At 57.0% G+C, this 15,240-nt stretch overlaps 2 protein-coding genes across 4 annotated transcripts; both read right to left on the bottom strand.

The window, feature by feature from the left end:
- Positions 1 to 51: 51 nt before the first annotated feature.
- Positions 52 to 6,958, bottom strand: Tbxa2r (thromboxane A2 receptor). 3 transcript variants are annotated; one of them, NM_001358512.1, is made up of 4 exons: positions 6,733 to 6,958; positions 6,309 to 6,379; positions 1,971 to 2,834; positions 52 to 767 (listed from the first exon to the last, which is right to left on the bottom strand). In NM_001358512.1, exons 3-4 carry the CDS (start codon positions 2,745 to 2,747, stop codon positions 519 to 521), a joined length of 1,026 nt encoding a protein of 341 aa, NP_001345441.1. In that variant the 5' UTR covers positions 2,748 to 2,834; positions 6,309 to 6,379; positions 6,733 to 6,958; the 3' UTR covers positions 52 to 518. The 3 variants fall into 3 exon arrangements, with proteins under 3 accessions (NP_001345441.1, NP_033351.1, NP_001264194.1); NM_009325.4 differs by lacking the exon at positions 6,733 to 6,958 and adding an exon at positions 5,058 to 5,211 and having other exon boundaries at positions 6,309 to 6,523; NM_001277265.1 differs by lacking the exon at positions 6,733 to 6,958 and having other exon boundaries at positions 6,309 to 6,523.
- A 2,016-nt stretch (positions 6,959 to 8,974) lies between these two features.
- Positions 8,975 to 14,123, bottom strand: Cactin (cactin, spliceosome C complex subunit). The gene is made up of 9 exons (NM_027381.2): positions 13,780 to 14,123; positions 12,221 to 12,788; positions 11,960 to 12,105; positions 11,445 to 11,607; positions 11,202 to 11,316; positions 10,731 to 10,923; positions 10,238 to 10,357; positions 9,850 to 10,136; positions 8,975 to 9,762 (listed from the first exon to the last, which is right to left on the bottom strand). Exons 1-9 carry the CDS (start codon positions 14,013 to 14,015, stop codon positions 9,272 to 9,274), a joined length of 2,319 nt encoding a protein of 772 aa, NP_081657.1. The 5' UTR covers positions 14,016 to 14,123; the 3' UTR covers positions 8,975 to 9,271.
- Positions 14,124 to 15,240: the final 1,117 nt, after the last annotated feature.

The raw sequence follows: 15,240 nt of genomic DNA, 5'->3' as shown, positions 1-15,240 counted from the left end.
CGGGGGAGGGAGGCGAATGGACACAGGGATGCTTAGGGGAGTGCTCCAGAATCTGGACATTCAACCATTTATTGAGCATGTGTGTTAGGCAGCCATGGAGCAAGGGGGCTCAGGAAACACTGGAGAGGTTGGTGAACCCAGCTACAGGGAACAGAGTGGGTGCTTCCAACACCCAAGGCTGGTGACCTGTGAGCCTGGAGGAATGTGAAGCCCTGTGTCTCAGACTCAGATGCTGGCAAGGGGGAAGACACCTCCAGCATCCCAGGTTTTCCCTGTGGAATCCTAGATTCCTGCCAGGGGGCCTCCCACATGTGCCCCCAGCCTCCTGGCTGACAGGGAGTAGTCCGGGGAGAGGGTCAGGGAGGACCTCTCTAGCATAGAGGAGGTATCTTTGCAGTTCACAGGAGTCAGCCCCATGTCGTAGCTCCGTCCTTAGTCCACCAAGCACTCAGGCTCCTGGGGCAGGGCACAGGTCAATGGCAGTCACCAAGGACCCCAGGTTTAAGTGGCACTGTCCTTCAGGGTCCACTGAGCATGGCCTGGGCTGGAGGCCGGCGCAAGGACACAGCCTGGAGCTGTGAACTGAACCGCGGATGCAGGCGCCGGAGCACAGACCGGCGAAAGAGGATATAGACCCAGGGGTCCAAGATCTGGTTCCAGGTGGCCACACGCAGGTAGATGAGCAGCTGGTGCTCTGTGGCCCGCAACAGCTGCCCAGAGAAGCTCATGACAGGTGGTGTCTGCAACAAAGTCTGCATGATGAAGACCTGCAGGAGCAGAGGGTTGTACTGTGTGACCCTGGAGCAGTGGGGCAACCTCTGAGCTGCTGCTACAGCTGGGTCCAGGAATGAGCACAGGCTTTGAGCTCATCACGTCCTACTTGGACTGAGGTTTAGAAAGCAAACTTGGACGAGCCGGACATAGTGGCGCACGCCTTTAATCCCAGCACTTGGGAGGCAGAGGCAGGCCAATTTCTGAGTTTGAGGCCAGCCTGGTCTATAGAGTAAGTTCCAGGATAGCCAGGACTACACAGAGAAACCTTGTCTCAAAAAAACAAAACAAAACAAAAAAAGCAAACTTGGACTTACTGAGGCAGGAATCTACCCTAAGCCAGTCTCCAACAACTGCTCCTTCTTATTGATTCTTTTGTTTCTTGAGACAGGATATTACTGTGTAGACCAGCCTGGCCTTAAACTCACAGAGATCTGCCTGCCCCTGCCTCCCGAGTGCTGGGATTAAAGGTGTGTGCCCCCCATGCCCGGTTTACATTTATTATTATTATTATTTGTTTTTTCGAGACAGGGTTTCTCTGTATAGCCCTGGCTGTCCTGGAACTCACTTTGTAGACCAGGATGGCCTCGAACTCAGAAATCTGCCTGCCTCTGCCTCCCAAGTGCTGGGATTAAAGGCATGCGCCACCACGCCTGGCTACATTTTATTTTAGATAGGGTCTAGTCAAATTGCCCCAGCAGCTTGGGACAGACCTTGGAGCCTGGGAACCACACACCTCCTCTCTCCCAGAGGAAAGTCGCCTTTGTGCTAGGGGAGCCTGGATACAGATGGTACACAATAAATGTTTGCTGGCGGAACAAGGCAAAGACAAAACAAAAACCTGTGCCCACGTTAAAGTCCTATCAGCTGGGCTCTAACCTCCCAGGAGGACATCTATACAAGCCTGGAGTCTATGTGGTGCCAGGGAACACAGCAATATTGAGTGGACTATCCAGCCATTCCGGCCAGAATGCTTTCCCCAACATTGTCTAGCAGGTGAACTCCTATTCATCCTTCAAAGCCCTACTTTAGAACACACAACACCTGAAAGTCTTTCCTGTTACATCCTGCAGATTCCTAAAGCCCCAAAGACCTGAACCCCAGGATTGCCCTTCTCCTGAGATACAACTAAAGAAGGTCCTCATGTTGCTGGGGGGCGTGGGGGAGGGGATGGCGGGGGCAGGGCGGGGACGACTCACCAGCAAGGGCATCCAACACACCGTGGCCACCACCATGATGCCCACGAGCTGAACCATCATCTCCACCTCGCAGTCCCGTGGGCGCTGTGTGGCCTCGCGCGTGTGGTAGACCCGGCAGAGTGTGGCCACACTAACGGTGTTGAGCAGGAGGGACAGCCCCACGGACGCGCTGCCCAGGAGTGCGAATATGAGCCCGAAGACCACGTCACCGCGCTGTGTCCCGAGTGTCAGGAAGCACCAAGAGCCGGGGTACTGCACACTGTAGCGGCCAAGCCCCAGTAGTGGCAGCAGCCCGAGTGCCCCGGCCGCCACCCACACCAGCCCGACAGTAGCCCAGGCGCGGCGCGATGTGGCCGTGGGTCGTGAGAAGGGCCGTGTGATGCCCACGAAGCGCTCAGAGGCCATGGCGGCCCCCAGGAGCAGGGGACACAGCCCGAAGAACACCATAGCTACCCCCATGAAGTAGCACAGGCGGCAGCTGGGGTCAGTGGCTCGCCAGTCCAACAAGGCAGCGTGTTGCGACGCCACGATGGCGCCGGTGACTAGCAGCCCCAGGAAGTCGGTGAGAACAAGGCCGCACAGCAGAGCGAGGAAGGAGGAGCGGGGTCCCGCGCCGGGCCGCGCCCCAGCCAGCACACTCAGTGCCAGCAGGTTGGACCCCAGGCCCAGCGCGCAAAAGGACGCAGCGAACCATGGCGACGCGATGGCACGTCGCTCCTGCAGCGTGATGTTCACCGGGCGAAAGCAGGCCCCCAGCGAGGTGCCATTGGGCCACATGGCTCCTAAGCCTGACGCGGCGAGGGGGTCAGCACCCCATCAGACACCAATGGCAGGGACGTTGGGCTGGCGCTGATTCCAGCGCACCTGGAAGACAAGGTGGGCTGCTCAGTGGGACTCGAGCGCCTATGGAGAACTCCTACAGAGACTTCAATGCCTCAGGAACAAAATACCCTTTCTTTGAGGCAGCCTTCAACTGCCGGATCACTGTTGGTCCTGCGACTGCTTCTGACCCCATGAAGTGGCCCAGCCAGCCTGGAACTCTTTTTTTTTTTTTTTTTTTTTTGAGACAGGGTTTCTCTATAGCCCTAGCTGTCCTGGAACTCACTTTGTAGACCAAGCTGGCCTCGAACTCAGAAATCCACCTGCCTCTGCCTCCCGAGTTGCTGGGATTAAAGGCGTGCGACACCACGCCCAGCTCAGCCTGGAACTCTTAAGTAGTCCTGCCTCAACCTTCTGAGGAGCTGAAATGACAAAGATGTGTTCTGACACCCTGCACTCCAGGTTGGAGTTCCAGTCCTTGTACTCACTGTGTGGCCTCAGTTTCCCTATCTGTCATCCATCTAGCCTGTGAGGTTGTGGGGACACTCGTTATGGCCAGGGTTTGGTACCTGCCCGGACACTCCCACTGGATGGGTGTGGGTGTGGGCTGTTCCTCCTCTCCTCTGACGTCATTTTTATAATAAGAAACGGACCCAGAAGTTCCTGCTCCATTTTGGGAATGAAAAAACAGCCTGATGGCATGTCCCCGGGAAGGACTCCAGCAGAGACCGGTGTGGGGCTGGGGGGGTTGGGGGAGCAGGGCGGCTGAGAGGGGATTCCAGCAGAGATTGGTGTGAGACAGGCGGGGGTTTTCGGGGAGATGCAGAGACAAACATCACAGAACCGAGGTTGCGTAAAAAGTGAGACTGTTCAACAACAAAATCCTTTGCAACACCCAGAAGGCTGAGGCAGTAATTTAAGGTACACAGGGAGATTTTAAAAAAGGAAGGAAGGAAGGAAGGAAGGAAGGAAGGAAGGGAGGGAGGGAGGGAGGAAGGGAGGGAGGGAGGGAGGGAGGGAGGAAGGAAGGAGAGAGAAAAGAAAGGAAAAGAAAAAAAAGGAAAGGAAAGAAAAGGAAAGGAAAGAAAAGAGAAAAGAAAAGAAAAGAAAAGAAAAGGAAAGAAAAGGAAAGAAAACCAGACAAGTCCAAGGCCAGAGACCAGAGACAGGCAGTAGCCTAAGTCTGACAGTCACCCAGTGTTCCTGTGCAGCCCAGGCTGGCAATTCATGCTGATCCTCCCTGCCTCAGATTCTTGGTGTGAACCATGTTTGCCCTTTTTTCTTAATTTTTTGTTTTTTTTTTTTTTTTTTTTTGTTGTTGTTGTTTTGTTTTTAATTCACATCATTCATTTACGTGTGGGGGTGTGCAAGGGCACATGCACAGTCCAGTGTGTGTGTGTGTGTGTGTGTGTGTGTGTGTGTGTGTGTCAGAGGACACTTAGTGGGTATTAGTTCTCACCTTTCACCACGTGGGTCTTGGGAGACTGAACTCAGACTGTCAGGCTTGGCTGCAATCACCTTTACCCACTGAGCCACATAGCTAGCCCTTGGCTTTCTCTTTCTCCCTCCCCACCTCCAGACCCTTCTTCCCTCCCATTGAGCTCCAGGGTTTTAACAGTTGGCCACTCAAGGTTTGGGATGCATCATCTGTTCTTGCCCCCAGATCCCCACAGAGAGCCTCAGTTTTTCTTCTGGTAAAGACAGCTGATGCTGAGAACAATTATTTCTGGCACCTACATCTGGCACACAGTAGGTGTTTAATTTATGCAACCCAGAATGCTCCATGCAGGTATAAGCAGCCTAGTAGGTGCTGCTTCCACGATCCCCTTAGGAGGCCTTACTACAGACCACTGCCTGGCTGGGCCTGCACCATCCAGAGGAAGATCCAGGGATGAACCTGAGGCTCAGGGATGAGGTCAGGGTGGGCGGCCTGGTGGATGGCATAGCCCTGCCTCTGAGGTGCTCTGCCTATCTCTGAGTTTCAGTGCCAGGACTCATATGCTCCCTTTCTCAAGGTGGGCGTCATTGGTGGTCAGCCCCCTGCTCTGTCCAGTCCTTGACCCAGCCTCACCAAGGCCACCAGGTCCCTCACAAGCCAGCTCTTTGGAGACAAGCATCAAGGAGGGATGGCTTTTCCAGCCCCTTCCTTCCTCCCCTGGGGTTCAAGTGATAATGGTGAGCTCAAGTTGCCTAGGCGAGACTTGAGGCAGACCTGGCAGCCTCCCACGCTGGCCAGCAGCCCATGCTGTGTGGTCTCAGGAGACTTACTTGGCGTCTCTGCGCCCCATCAGGTTCCACAGCTTTGGAGCAGGGAGCTTTGGGCCTGGGAATTTCAAGGCTCAGGAATTCTGTTTGTCCTCATGCAGACTCTGTGTAGACCAGGCTGGCCTGGAACTCACTGAGCTCCATCTGCCTCCAGCTTCTGTTGGGGTGACAGGCACAGGCCACCACACCCCAGCTTTGGACACCAGGAAGCAGAAGGATTCTGGAACCCTCCCACCCTGAGTCCCTGGGATGTGGGATGGTCCTGCGTTCCTGAGCCATGTTCCCACCGTTGGGGGTGGAAGGCAGTGGTATTCTGTCTAGGATGGGGCCTCATCCTTGTATATGTGTGCCCTGGGACGCTAGAGCTCATTCCTTGAGGCCCAGGCTGGGTGGCTGAGTTCCAGCCTTGGTGGAATGTGGTGTGTGGCTGGGCTCTGCAGGCTAGGCCCCTCCTCCTTCTCCCAACTCCTCCATCTGCAACAAGCCTCCCCCACCAGGCCTCAGAGCAGCCTGGGCTCCCCACACCTCCATCACCCATAGCCACGCTACACAGCCTCAGTTTTCCCCGTGTAACGAATTTGCCTTCCCTGGTGACTTTCTGCTTATGAGCTCCTGAGGCTGAGCCTTGGCCGCAGCTGTGCCCAGTGGGCTGTTCTGCCAGCACCCCAAATACCCAGTGTGCATGCCCACAACCCCACAGACTCAGGTTCACCTTCACCGCATGCTGTTCCCCCCACTGCCTGCTTCCTGTTTGTGCCACAGTTCCAGGGTGCAGGTGTCATCCTGTGGCAGTGGGCTGGGGGAGGGGCCCCGAGGCCTGTTTTCTGGCATGTTGGATGGATGCCCCTCTCTGGGTAGGACATGTGCCATCGAGATGTGACCCAGGTTCTGAGCTGAGCCTATGTGAGTACAATCACCATGCCCAGCTCCAAGCCACACACTGTAGCTCCCAGCTCCATTCCATCCCACCCCCAACTTCATCACTGCCACAGCATCTTGGACTGGCCTCACCCAGACACAGGAAACCAGTGTACCCACGTACCACCAGGGAAACTGCACTTGCCCAGGCTAGACCACCGGAGTAAATGTCACACCACAGGATCCCCTTCAGGGAACTTTGGCACCTGGTTGCTATCATTCCCCCCTGTAGGCAGGCCACAGCAGGGTTGTTAGTGGATCTGGGTTCCCCAGGATCTATGCAGAGGCTTACCTGGGTACAGTGGTATAGTCACAGTAGGGAGGCAAGGGACTCACCTGTGCTGTTTGTACCTAGGTGTCCTCTGTGGTGTTCCAGGCCAGGCAGAGAGAGCAGGTAGGGGAGTTCCCTGGGGAAACCAAGTCACGTTGGTTGAGGGGAGGCCCCAACAGAAGCCCTGGGGCCGTGGGTACAGGGGAGCACTGGAGACCCTCAGGCGTCCAGGGCTGGAGGGATGGGACTGTGAGGCTGTTTCCCGTCCCGCCCTGTCTCCATCTGTCTTTCTGCCGACTCTCGTCAGCCCCACCCCCTGCGCTGGCGCTGGCCTCGCCTCTCAGCCGCTAGGGTGGGAACCAAGCAGGGCACAAGGGTGACAGAGTAGAGAGAGACATCAGTTGTTGAAAGGTCAGGGACCCAGAGGGAGGCCATGTGGGAAGAGCTGGGAGGCCAAATGGGGCTGGTCCTGACACAGCAGCAACTAACCTTCGCCAAGGCTGTCCAGGAGCCTTCCAGGGATATTGGGTCAGCAAGGCCAGCTCCAGCCTGACTGCAGGGACCAAGAGCTGGAGGGGAAGGAGAGGGCTGGGGTAGGGGAGGTGTAAGGTCGGAGACCAGGCTGTCCTCTAGAGATGGAGCAGTCTTGGGGAACCCTCCCCTGCAGACTCACTGCCTGAAGCCCTGACAGTTGCCCAGGATGACTGAGCCAGGCAGGGGTGTTAGTCCTGTGCCTAGTAGCTGGAGGAGGGGGGCCTGCGTGGAGGAGGTGACCTTGGGTCTCTTTGGCCCTGACAGGTCCTGGTGGGGATTGAGATGCCTGGCCTGGCTGTGACCTCAACCTCCCAGTTCCATAGTCTGCCCAGGGTCAGCCAGACTCTTGTCAGCAGCAGGAAGCCCCTTGCCTGCTGCACCACCCCCACCCTTCCTGCCTTCCCACCCATCCCAACACTAGGTCCTGACCCTGACTGGCCTCTACCCCCGTGAAGTTTGTAGTTCCTCTGATTTCCTAGCTGGGCCTGCCCTGTCTATCCATCCCATAAGCTAGGGACAGAAATGGACACAGATCATCCCACGTTTCTGATCTCAGGCTGCTGAGGCAAAACAAATGTCTTTACCTTCTCAACATTTGGCTAGGTATCAATACTGTGGGTGTAAGGGGTATGAAGATTGGGTTTTTTCGGGGGCTGGTGAGATGGCTCAGCCGGTAAAAGCACTGACTGCTCTTCTGAAGGTCCTGAGTTCAATTCCCAGCAACCACATGGTGGCTCATAACCACCCATAATGAGATCTGATGGCCTCTTCTGGTGCGTCTGAAGACAGCTACAGTGTACTTATTTATAATAATAAATAAATCTTAAAAGAAAAAAAAAAAAGCCGGGCGTGGTGGCACACACCTTTAACCCCAGCACTTGGGAGGCAGAGGCTGGTGAATTTCTGAATTCGAGGCCAGCCTGGTCTACAGAGTGAGTTCCAGGACAGCCAGGGCTACACAGAGAAACCCTGCCTAGGTGTCCTGGCAGGAATGTTTGGTGGTGAGGGTGAGGAGCTGTGGTGGGAAGAGGATCTGAGGCTGCTCTTGATGTGGATGGGTTGGGGTGGATGAAACAGAGAGGTGGTTGTATGTTCTTCCTCTGTCCCTTGACCTGAGATAAGGATATGTTTGGTCTGGAGAATCAGGTAATGGCTGAAGGACACTCATCTTTGTTGTGTGGAGGTGACAGAGCTCAGAATGCATGGTGAAACTTAGGCAGAAACATAGTGTGATGTAGAGCCCACACAAGACCATCAGGTGAGGCCCGGAGCTGCAGTTTCCTGCTAAGGCTCCCAACCACAGTCAAGGACAGGAGTTGGGCTCAAGGATGCTGGGTTGGTGTGGGAGCTGAGGCTCAGGATGTACCCCCTGTGGCTGTGGCTTCCGCCGAGGCTGGGGGCCAGGCTATGGGGCCTATTCTTAGCCATGGACACAGCCAAAGGAAGGAAACAACTGGCGTGGGAGCTGGAGGCAGTTTCCGGGACTTTAGAGTCCTGTGTGCATTGGGAGAGGTCTGAGCAAGGGTCTGCATCCATGCCCGCCTCACCACCTATGGCTCCTCAGTGCCCTGGGATGGCTGGACCCCCTTCCGGAGGGCGGGGCCTGCTCTCCAACGCTGGGCACCTCAGGATGCCCTTAGCTGCATGCCCCCATCCCCTTCCCCAGTTCTGCCTCTTTGCAAGCTGGGACCCTGCACACAGGAGAAGCCAACAGGCCGGAGACTTCATAGTGTAGTGGGGGAGGGGATGGACCCCTTGTAGCCCAGGTAAAGAAACGGAGGCCCAACATGCTATGTGCTGTGTAAGGCATACAAGTATCTCCTAAGCTCAGATGTCCCAGCTCTGTCCTGGTGGGACTTTTGGGGATGAGTGAGTGTCCACGGCAGAGGCCATTAGTCACACCTCCCTGGGCTAACAGGACAGGGCTACTTTTGGGCTGCAGTATAGTCCTATCTGGACAGGTGTGTGTCTTGCTACATTCCATGGGGTTAGGGGCTGGGATGACAGGGTGGCCTCTCAGCCTCGCCAATGGGTGACACTTGGTATCCTTGGCCTCCACTGGGTGCAAACAATGACCCACCCCAGTGGTGACAGCCATGTCTCCCCAGACGGCAGTGGTCTTGTTAGAGAAGACCCTGAGTCCTGACCCCAATTCCCTGAGCCATCTGGGTGTGGTATCTGCCCTGTGACTCAGATCAGAAGCCAGTTTAGAATAAGCTTTCTATTAAATGTATCAAAACCACACGGGGTTCCCCGGTTGAACAAGTCCATGGAAACAAGACCTTTCTGCCACCCCAAGCAGTCTTCCCAAGAACAGTTAAAAATCCTTTCAGGACAGGCAGGGATCTGCCAGAGGGGCTGCGGCCAGCACAGTGCTGGTGACTGAAGTCCACAGATTCCTACGGCTTCTGAAGGAGGCCTCCTGGTCCTCTTGGCCTTCCCACCTGGGAGCTGTCCAGGGGCCAGCCTGACAGGGGCAGGCAGCCCACAGGTGTCACCGACGGTAGCGGTAGCGCTTGAAGTGGAACCAGAGCTGGAAGATTCCATTGGCGAACTGGCAGCGGAAGCCATGGCGGTGCGAATACTCCCACTCACGACTGACGATCTTGAAGGCGATGTCCTCGTAGGGCGGTCCCGCATGGAAGCGCAGAATGGCAAAGTCCCGGTTGTCTGCACAAGCCTCCAGGAAGTACTCAGGTGTGGCGCGCTTACGGATGAGGTCTGGGTAGAAGATGTTGAATTTGTAGCCCTGCACAATCTTGGGTGGAGGGTTGTCGAAGTCATAATGCGTCTGGTTATATTTGTTCCACTCGAAGCCCGTGTGCACGCGGTTGAAGAAGCGAGGTTTTCGCGGCCGGTACTTGTCGGCCCACAGATAGGCCCGGCCGCCCAGTGGCATCTCCACGCTGAACTGTGCCTCATCCTGCCCCATGCCCTCCCTCGCACGCCGGAAGAAGATGTCCTCAGCGCTCTCACTCGCATCACCTGTGAGGGCAGAGGGGTCACCTGGGGCTGCCCACACCCATCCCTGCCCCCGCCATGACAAGGTCCCCAGTCTGGGCCAGCCCCTACCTGTAGCCTGAAGCTGCTGGCGAGACAGCTGCAGGCGCTGCAGGTCCTCGTGAGGCTCCAGCACGTGTGCGTCCAGAGGCAGCTCGTGTGCCGTGAGCAGCCGTGGGCTGTAGCGGCCGGCGTCATAGTCCGCCAGGCTCTGCTGGATCAGGTCTTCCTCCATCAGCACTGCCTCCCCTTCTGCCTCCCCCTCTGCTTCTCCTGGTGCTGTGGCCTCCTCAGGTTCCACAGGCTCCACTGGGTCCACTGAAGTCCCGGGGCTGGGGGGTCGCTCCTCAGGTTCGGGGCTGTACGGGTGGTGAAGGAAGAGGTGAGGCCCATCCTGCTAGGCTTGTACCAGTTCTTCACCCACCTAAGGGTGCCCCACCTGCCGGGTCACGCTGCTCACCTGTGGGCGGCCGAGGGCTCCGACTTGAGGATGGGGAACAGCGGCTCGCTCTCCACACCCTGCTCCTGCTTCAGCTTGAACAGCTTCTGTCTAAGAACATCTTGGTGGCGCTCACGGAGCCTGGAAAAAGGAGGGTGTCACTATCTCAGTCCCTTGGTAGGGCACATTCACACAGTGTGGCCCCAACTGGCTGAGGTGCTTGGTCTACTTGGATGGGGGACATCCAGAGGAACCAAGGCAAGCCAACAGTTGCCATCCATGGGGCATGGGGACATCCAGCAGCCACCACTGCCAAACATGCACAGAATCTATATACAATTCTCTTGCCAGATTGGGAGGGGACAGAGGGAGGAAAAAGAAATGTGTATAAGGGTAGGGAGGAGGAGGGGCCTGGGTGAAGCAGCGGGATAGGCAGCCCGGTGCTGAGGTGACAATCACTAAAGAAGCACTGGTCAGGGAGGACACAGGTGCCAAGGCCCTGTGAAAGCCTCACCTGGCCCTGGCCATGTGTGCACGCAACTGCTGCAGCAGGCTCTCCCAATAGCCCATGTCCAGGTTGGGGCCCCCGGCCCGGATCTTGCCCTCGATGCCCTGGAAGATGACCTGCAGCTGGTTGTACGTCTTTCCCTTGAACACCGACTGCACATCGGAGCTGACTGAGGCATTGACTCCCTCACGGCGCTCACCTGTAGGTCAGGTTGTTGAGCATGGCCTGAGGTTCCCAGCTCCCCACCCGGGGCTCAGGAACAGGCCTGCCTGGTAGGGAGTAGCTGGGCAGCACACCAATTTAGACTCTGCTTGCCCTGGTGAAGGCTGAGGCTCTGCAGACAGGGATAGCAGCTGTCTCGGGCTGCGGCCATTCCCTGAGGCTCCTTAGGAGACACATTCTATTGTCCAGCATTCAGGCGCTGCCATGCCCTGCAGAGGCCTCAGAGGAGCTGGGAAGATGTCCCACACTGCTTACCTGGGCCCTTGCCAGAGGCCTCCAGCTTGCGGAGCTTGGCAATCTCATCCTCTGTGATGGTCGTCATGTCCCGCCAGAAGTCCACATTCTTGCCCTGCTCTAGTTCCATGTACACCTGTGGGGCAGGGCTGTGAGCGGTGGGGCCTGAAGGAGGGGTGTGGGGAGGAGGGCTGAGGCAATATAGGGCAGGGTAGGGCAGGGCAGAGCCAGGTACAGCTACCCAGACCGAAGTATGTGCAGCACCTGGATGTCTTCTAGTAGGTCCTCCATGTCCGCCACAGTGAGGCCGTTGAGGAAGGTGTAGGGCTCGTGCATCTCCACCGCCAGGTCGTCATCCTCTGCGCTGATGTACTTGGCCAGGAGGTCGATGGGCTTAGCTCGCCCATCTCGGATTCGGATCTTGGAGCTGCAGGAGGAAATAGGGTGGCAGGGTCAGGGCCAGAGTTCCGCTGGCACAGCTGACCCTCAGCCCCAACCAGCCAAACAGGTTCAGACTGATAGGAGTGTCAGATGGCCCTGTGAGCCTGGCCCTCCCCAAGGTGGGACAATAGGGTTGAGCTGGGGTCCTCAATACATCTGACCAGGTCTGTGCTCAGGTTCCTTCAGTGAGGCGGAGATACTCTGGACAATGGATCCCATATCCCCATCACTGTCTTAACGGGACTCCCCGGGGATTTGTCTCATGAGTTCACACGCCACGCCTGGCAGAGATTGGCATGAGATTGTAGTTTCCAATAGAAGGCCAGGGAGGAGCGCACCGAAGCTTGGCCTGCCGCAAGTGGAAGCTGTCCTCTTGCTCCTCCCACGTCTTAAAGTGTTCTGCCTCCTTCTCCCGCTGCAGCAACTCCAGCTCCTGCTCCCTCATGGCTTTCTCCCGTTCCCGCTCTAGCCGCAGCTGTTTGACCTGGACAGCAACACAGGGAGCCACCATGGTGAGAGGCGTGTGTCCAGGCACATCCAGCCTCCAGAAGAGGATGTGAGCTCCCATGCAAGTGTGCGTGCGTGCGAGGCCGGCCTACCTTTTGCAGCTCCAGACGGTTGTCTTCCTGGATCCTCTTGTTGCGCTCCTTCAGCTCCTTCTCCTCCAGGTGGCTGATGCCCTTCTTCTCCAAGGCCTTGTTCCAGATGAAGGTGCCGAGCAGGTTGTTGTCTCCAAAGGGGTTGTCGGTGTTGGTGTAGCCCATGTACTCCTCACCCCAGCCCATCTTCTCCCGCTTCTTGCGTTCCTTAGCTTCCTTCTTGGCCAGTCGCCGCGCACGCTTCTCCTCAGGCGTCTCGAAGGCCTTGAGCAGCTCTTCTTGCTGCTTCCGCTCCTCACGAAGCCGCAGCCGTTCCTGCAGGCTCTGCTGCTGGCTCAGGGCCAGGGTAGCTGTCCCGGGACTCCGGGAGCGTCTTGGGGAGTCCAAGCTAGACGCTGATGACCCCGGGGACCACGAGCGCCTGTGACCCTTACGGGCCCAGGAGCCCTGAGCCCGCTCCTCACCCGAGTCAGAGCATGAGGACTGGTTCTGTGAGTGCCATCGGGGTGGTCGAAGGCTCTGGCTTCGCCTCCTAGACTTCTGCCGCTGCTCTCCTTCCGAATCTGACCTGTGGGAAGGACACATCAAGACCTGTTCAATGCTGGCTGCTGCTGGGCACCATCCTAGGTGCTGAGGTACTTGCCTAGAATTCTAGCCTCACCGGCCTGTAAATCACATTGCTCCCCACATGAGCTAGGCTGTCCTTCATAGTAGAGCTACACAAGTCCCAGGGCCATAACAGACAATACAGCAAGAGAAATGAAGGTTAAAAGTGAGGGAGTAGTTCTTTTTTATGTAGTTTTTATTTTCTTTTAATTTTTGATTTTTTTCGAGACAGGGCTGGCTTCTCTGTGTAGCCCTGGCTGTCCTGGAACTCAGAGACCCTCCTGTCTCTGCTTTCTGAGTGCTTGTTTTATTTTAAATATGACATCTACAATGCTATCAGGTGGGAACTCCCTCTACAGCCAGGCTGGTTCTTATCTGTCTCCTAAGTGTTGGGGTTACTGGTGTGTACAGTGCCGTCAAGTCCTGCTGAGATGACAGGTAGAAGGGATGAGAAATGACAGACGAGAGGCCCAATAGATGGACTCTCTGACAGCCCAGGAACCACGAAAGAGGAATACCACCAGGTAGTATTTTGAGGACATGAGTTCGAATCCCCAGTACCCACAGTAAAAGATAGATGTGGCTGTTCGGGCTTGTATCTCCAGTGCTGTATGAACGGTGTCCTGATTAGGCTTTGGTCAACTTGTTAGAAGTACTGCCAGTTGAGAAGAAGGGCTGTCAACTGAGCAGAATTAACTATGAGGAAATGCAAAAAACCTTAACTGTGAGGCAATGGCTTGTAATCCCGAGCATTCCAGAGGCTGACGCAGGAGGCCAGCCCGGGACAAGACAATGTCTATGAATGCAGAGGTGGCGAGTGGAGTCATTCGGTCCCCTATGCTCATGGCCCGCGGTCCCCGGAAGTCTCCTTTGCCCCGGCGCAGCCCGGCATCTCGGATACTGCCCCGCCTGTCCCTCGGCTCCCAGGCCCGAGCAGCCCCCAGGACGCTCACCTGCGCCCTCGGCTGCGCCGCTTGCGTTCGCGCCGCCGCTCGTGTTCCCGTCGCCTTCGGCTGCTCCGCCCATGGCTCCGGCTCCGGCTCCGGCTCCGACTCCGACTCCGACTCCGACTCCGACTCCGGCTGCGGCTCCGGCCCCGGCTTCGACTCCGCTGCTTCCGACCCCTGCGACCCACAGACCGTGAGCGCGAGCGAGAGTCCCGACCCATTTGGCGGCCCGCGCCGCGCATGCGCGCGCGTAAACAACCAGGAAGCTTGGCGCCGGGGGCTTTCCTTTGGCGCGGCGCTCTAAGGACTGTCCAAAGTGCGCCTGATCACAGGGAATGACTTACTCCCTCTAACCGGGACTCCAGGGACAACATAACCCGAGATTTCTCCGGAGTTCTCAAGCTGGGAACACATAGTAGATTCCTAACGGGACGCCGTTAGAACTAGCGGATTGACGCTCCATTCATGCAGTGAAGGAGACTGACCTAGGTGGGCCCTCCCTCGCGCCCTAGGTGACCGGCGAGTAGCGTGCTTAGGGAGGCGGAGCTACGAGGCGGTTGTTCCAGGGCGGAAGAGGCGCCTAGTGGGCGGAGCCTGCACTTGCATGGGCAGTGCCCTAGGGGCGGAGCCTAGTAGAGGAGCTTATGGGGAAAGAATAGGGCTGGGTTAGGCGGGGCTTACGGAGATCGACAACTGTAGATCGGGAGACCCGGCCGGGGACCTGCGCTGGGCGTGGCCTGAGAAGGAACGCAAGAATGGCGGTTACGGGAGCCGGGGTGGGCGGGGTCTGGTAAACTAGATTGACAGGCGTAGACCAATGGGCGGAGGAGTGCATATCAGGATTTGAGAGGGTGGAAGAGGGGCTGATTGAGGCAAGATTGACATCTGTAACTACGAACTGTGAATGGGTACGGGCAGGATATGTAGTCGAGAGTGGCCGACTGAGGAGTGGGAGGAAGTAGAGCGGCGGTGGGCGGGACCTTGGGGGCGAGATGGACACATTGGATCTGAGGGCGGGGCCAATGAACCCAGAAACTGCGCTTAGGGGTCTTGCTGGGCTTGGAAAAGGACGTCAAAGGGGCGTGGCTAGAGTGGGCGGAACTTAAACCTGCAGGGCCCGGTGTACTTCTAAAAATTGAAACCCGGAGACCCAAGCGCTCGCGGGAGTCCTCGGTTTCTAGGGTAGCCTTGTAGCAACCGGTTCCGAGCTAATAAAACAACAGGACATGAACAGACAGTCTCTGGCTGACTCCAGGACGAGTCTGAGTACTACTACGCCCGCCAGCTTGCGTACTGCGCTCAACTTGTGGCTAATCTATGGATAGGGAAGTTTAGGCTTGGAGAAAGGAAGTCATCTGCGAATTGGGATTCATCATGTGGGATCCAGGGAGGGTTTAGAGCGGGGGAGACAAAACACGTGGTGCCCACCCTTCGCCTGCTCTCCCATCGCACGCACGCATAAGTCAC

This window comes from Mus musculus, chromosome 10, assembly GCF_000001635.26.
Source record: "Mus musculus strain C57BL/6J chromosome 10, GRCm38.p6 C57BL/6J".
NCBI lineage: Eukaryota > Metazoa > Chordata > Mammalia > Rodentia > Muridae > Mus > Mus musculus.
The sequence above is the reverse complement of the archived record's forward strand: the minus strand, read 5'-3'. Positions and strand labels throughout refer to the sequence as shown.

Excerpts from the sequence above, each read along its gene's own strand:
- Tbxa2r (NM_001358512.1), bottom strand. The coding sequence starts at position 2,747 with ATGTGGCCCAATGGCACCTCGCTGGGGGCCTGCTTTCGCCCGGTGAAC. Across the intron at positions 768-1,970 it reads TGTGTTGGATGCCCTTGCTG|GTCTTCATCATGCAGACTTT; the intron begins GTGAGTCGTCCC and ends CTGCTCCTGCAG.
- Cactin (NM_027381.2), bottom strand. The coding sequence starts at position 14,015 with ATGCGCGGCGCGGGCCGCCAAATGGGTCGGGACTCTCGCTCGCGCTCA. Across the intron at positions 10,924-11,201 it reads GGCCTCTGGCAAGGGCCCAG|GTGAGCGCCGTGAGGGAGTC; the intron begins GTAAGCAGTGTG and ends CCTGACCTACAG. Across the intron at positions 9,763-9,849 it reads CCAGCAGCTTCAGGCTACAG|GTGATGCGAGTGAGAGCGCT; the intron begins GTAGGGGCTGGC and ends CTGCCCTCACAG.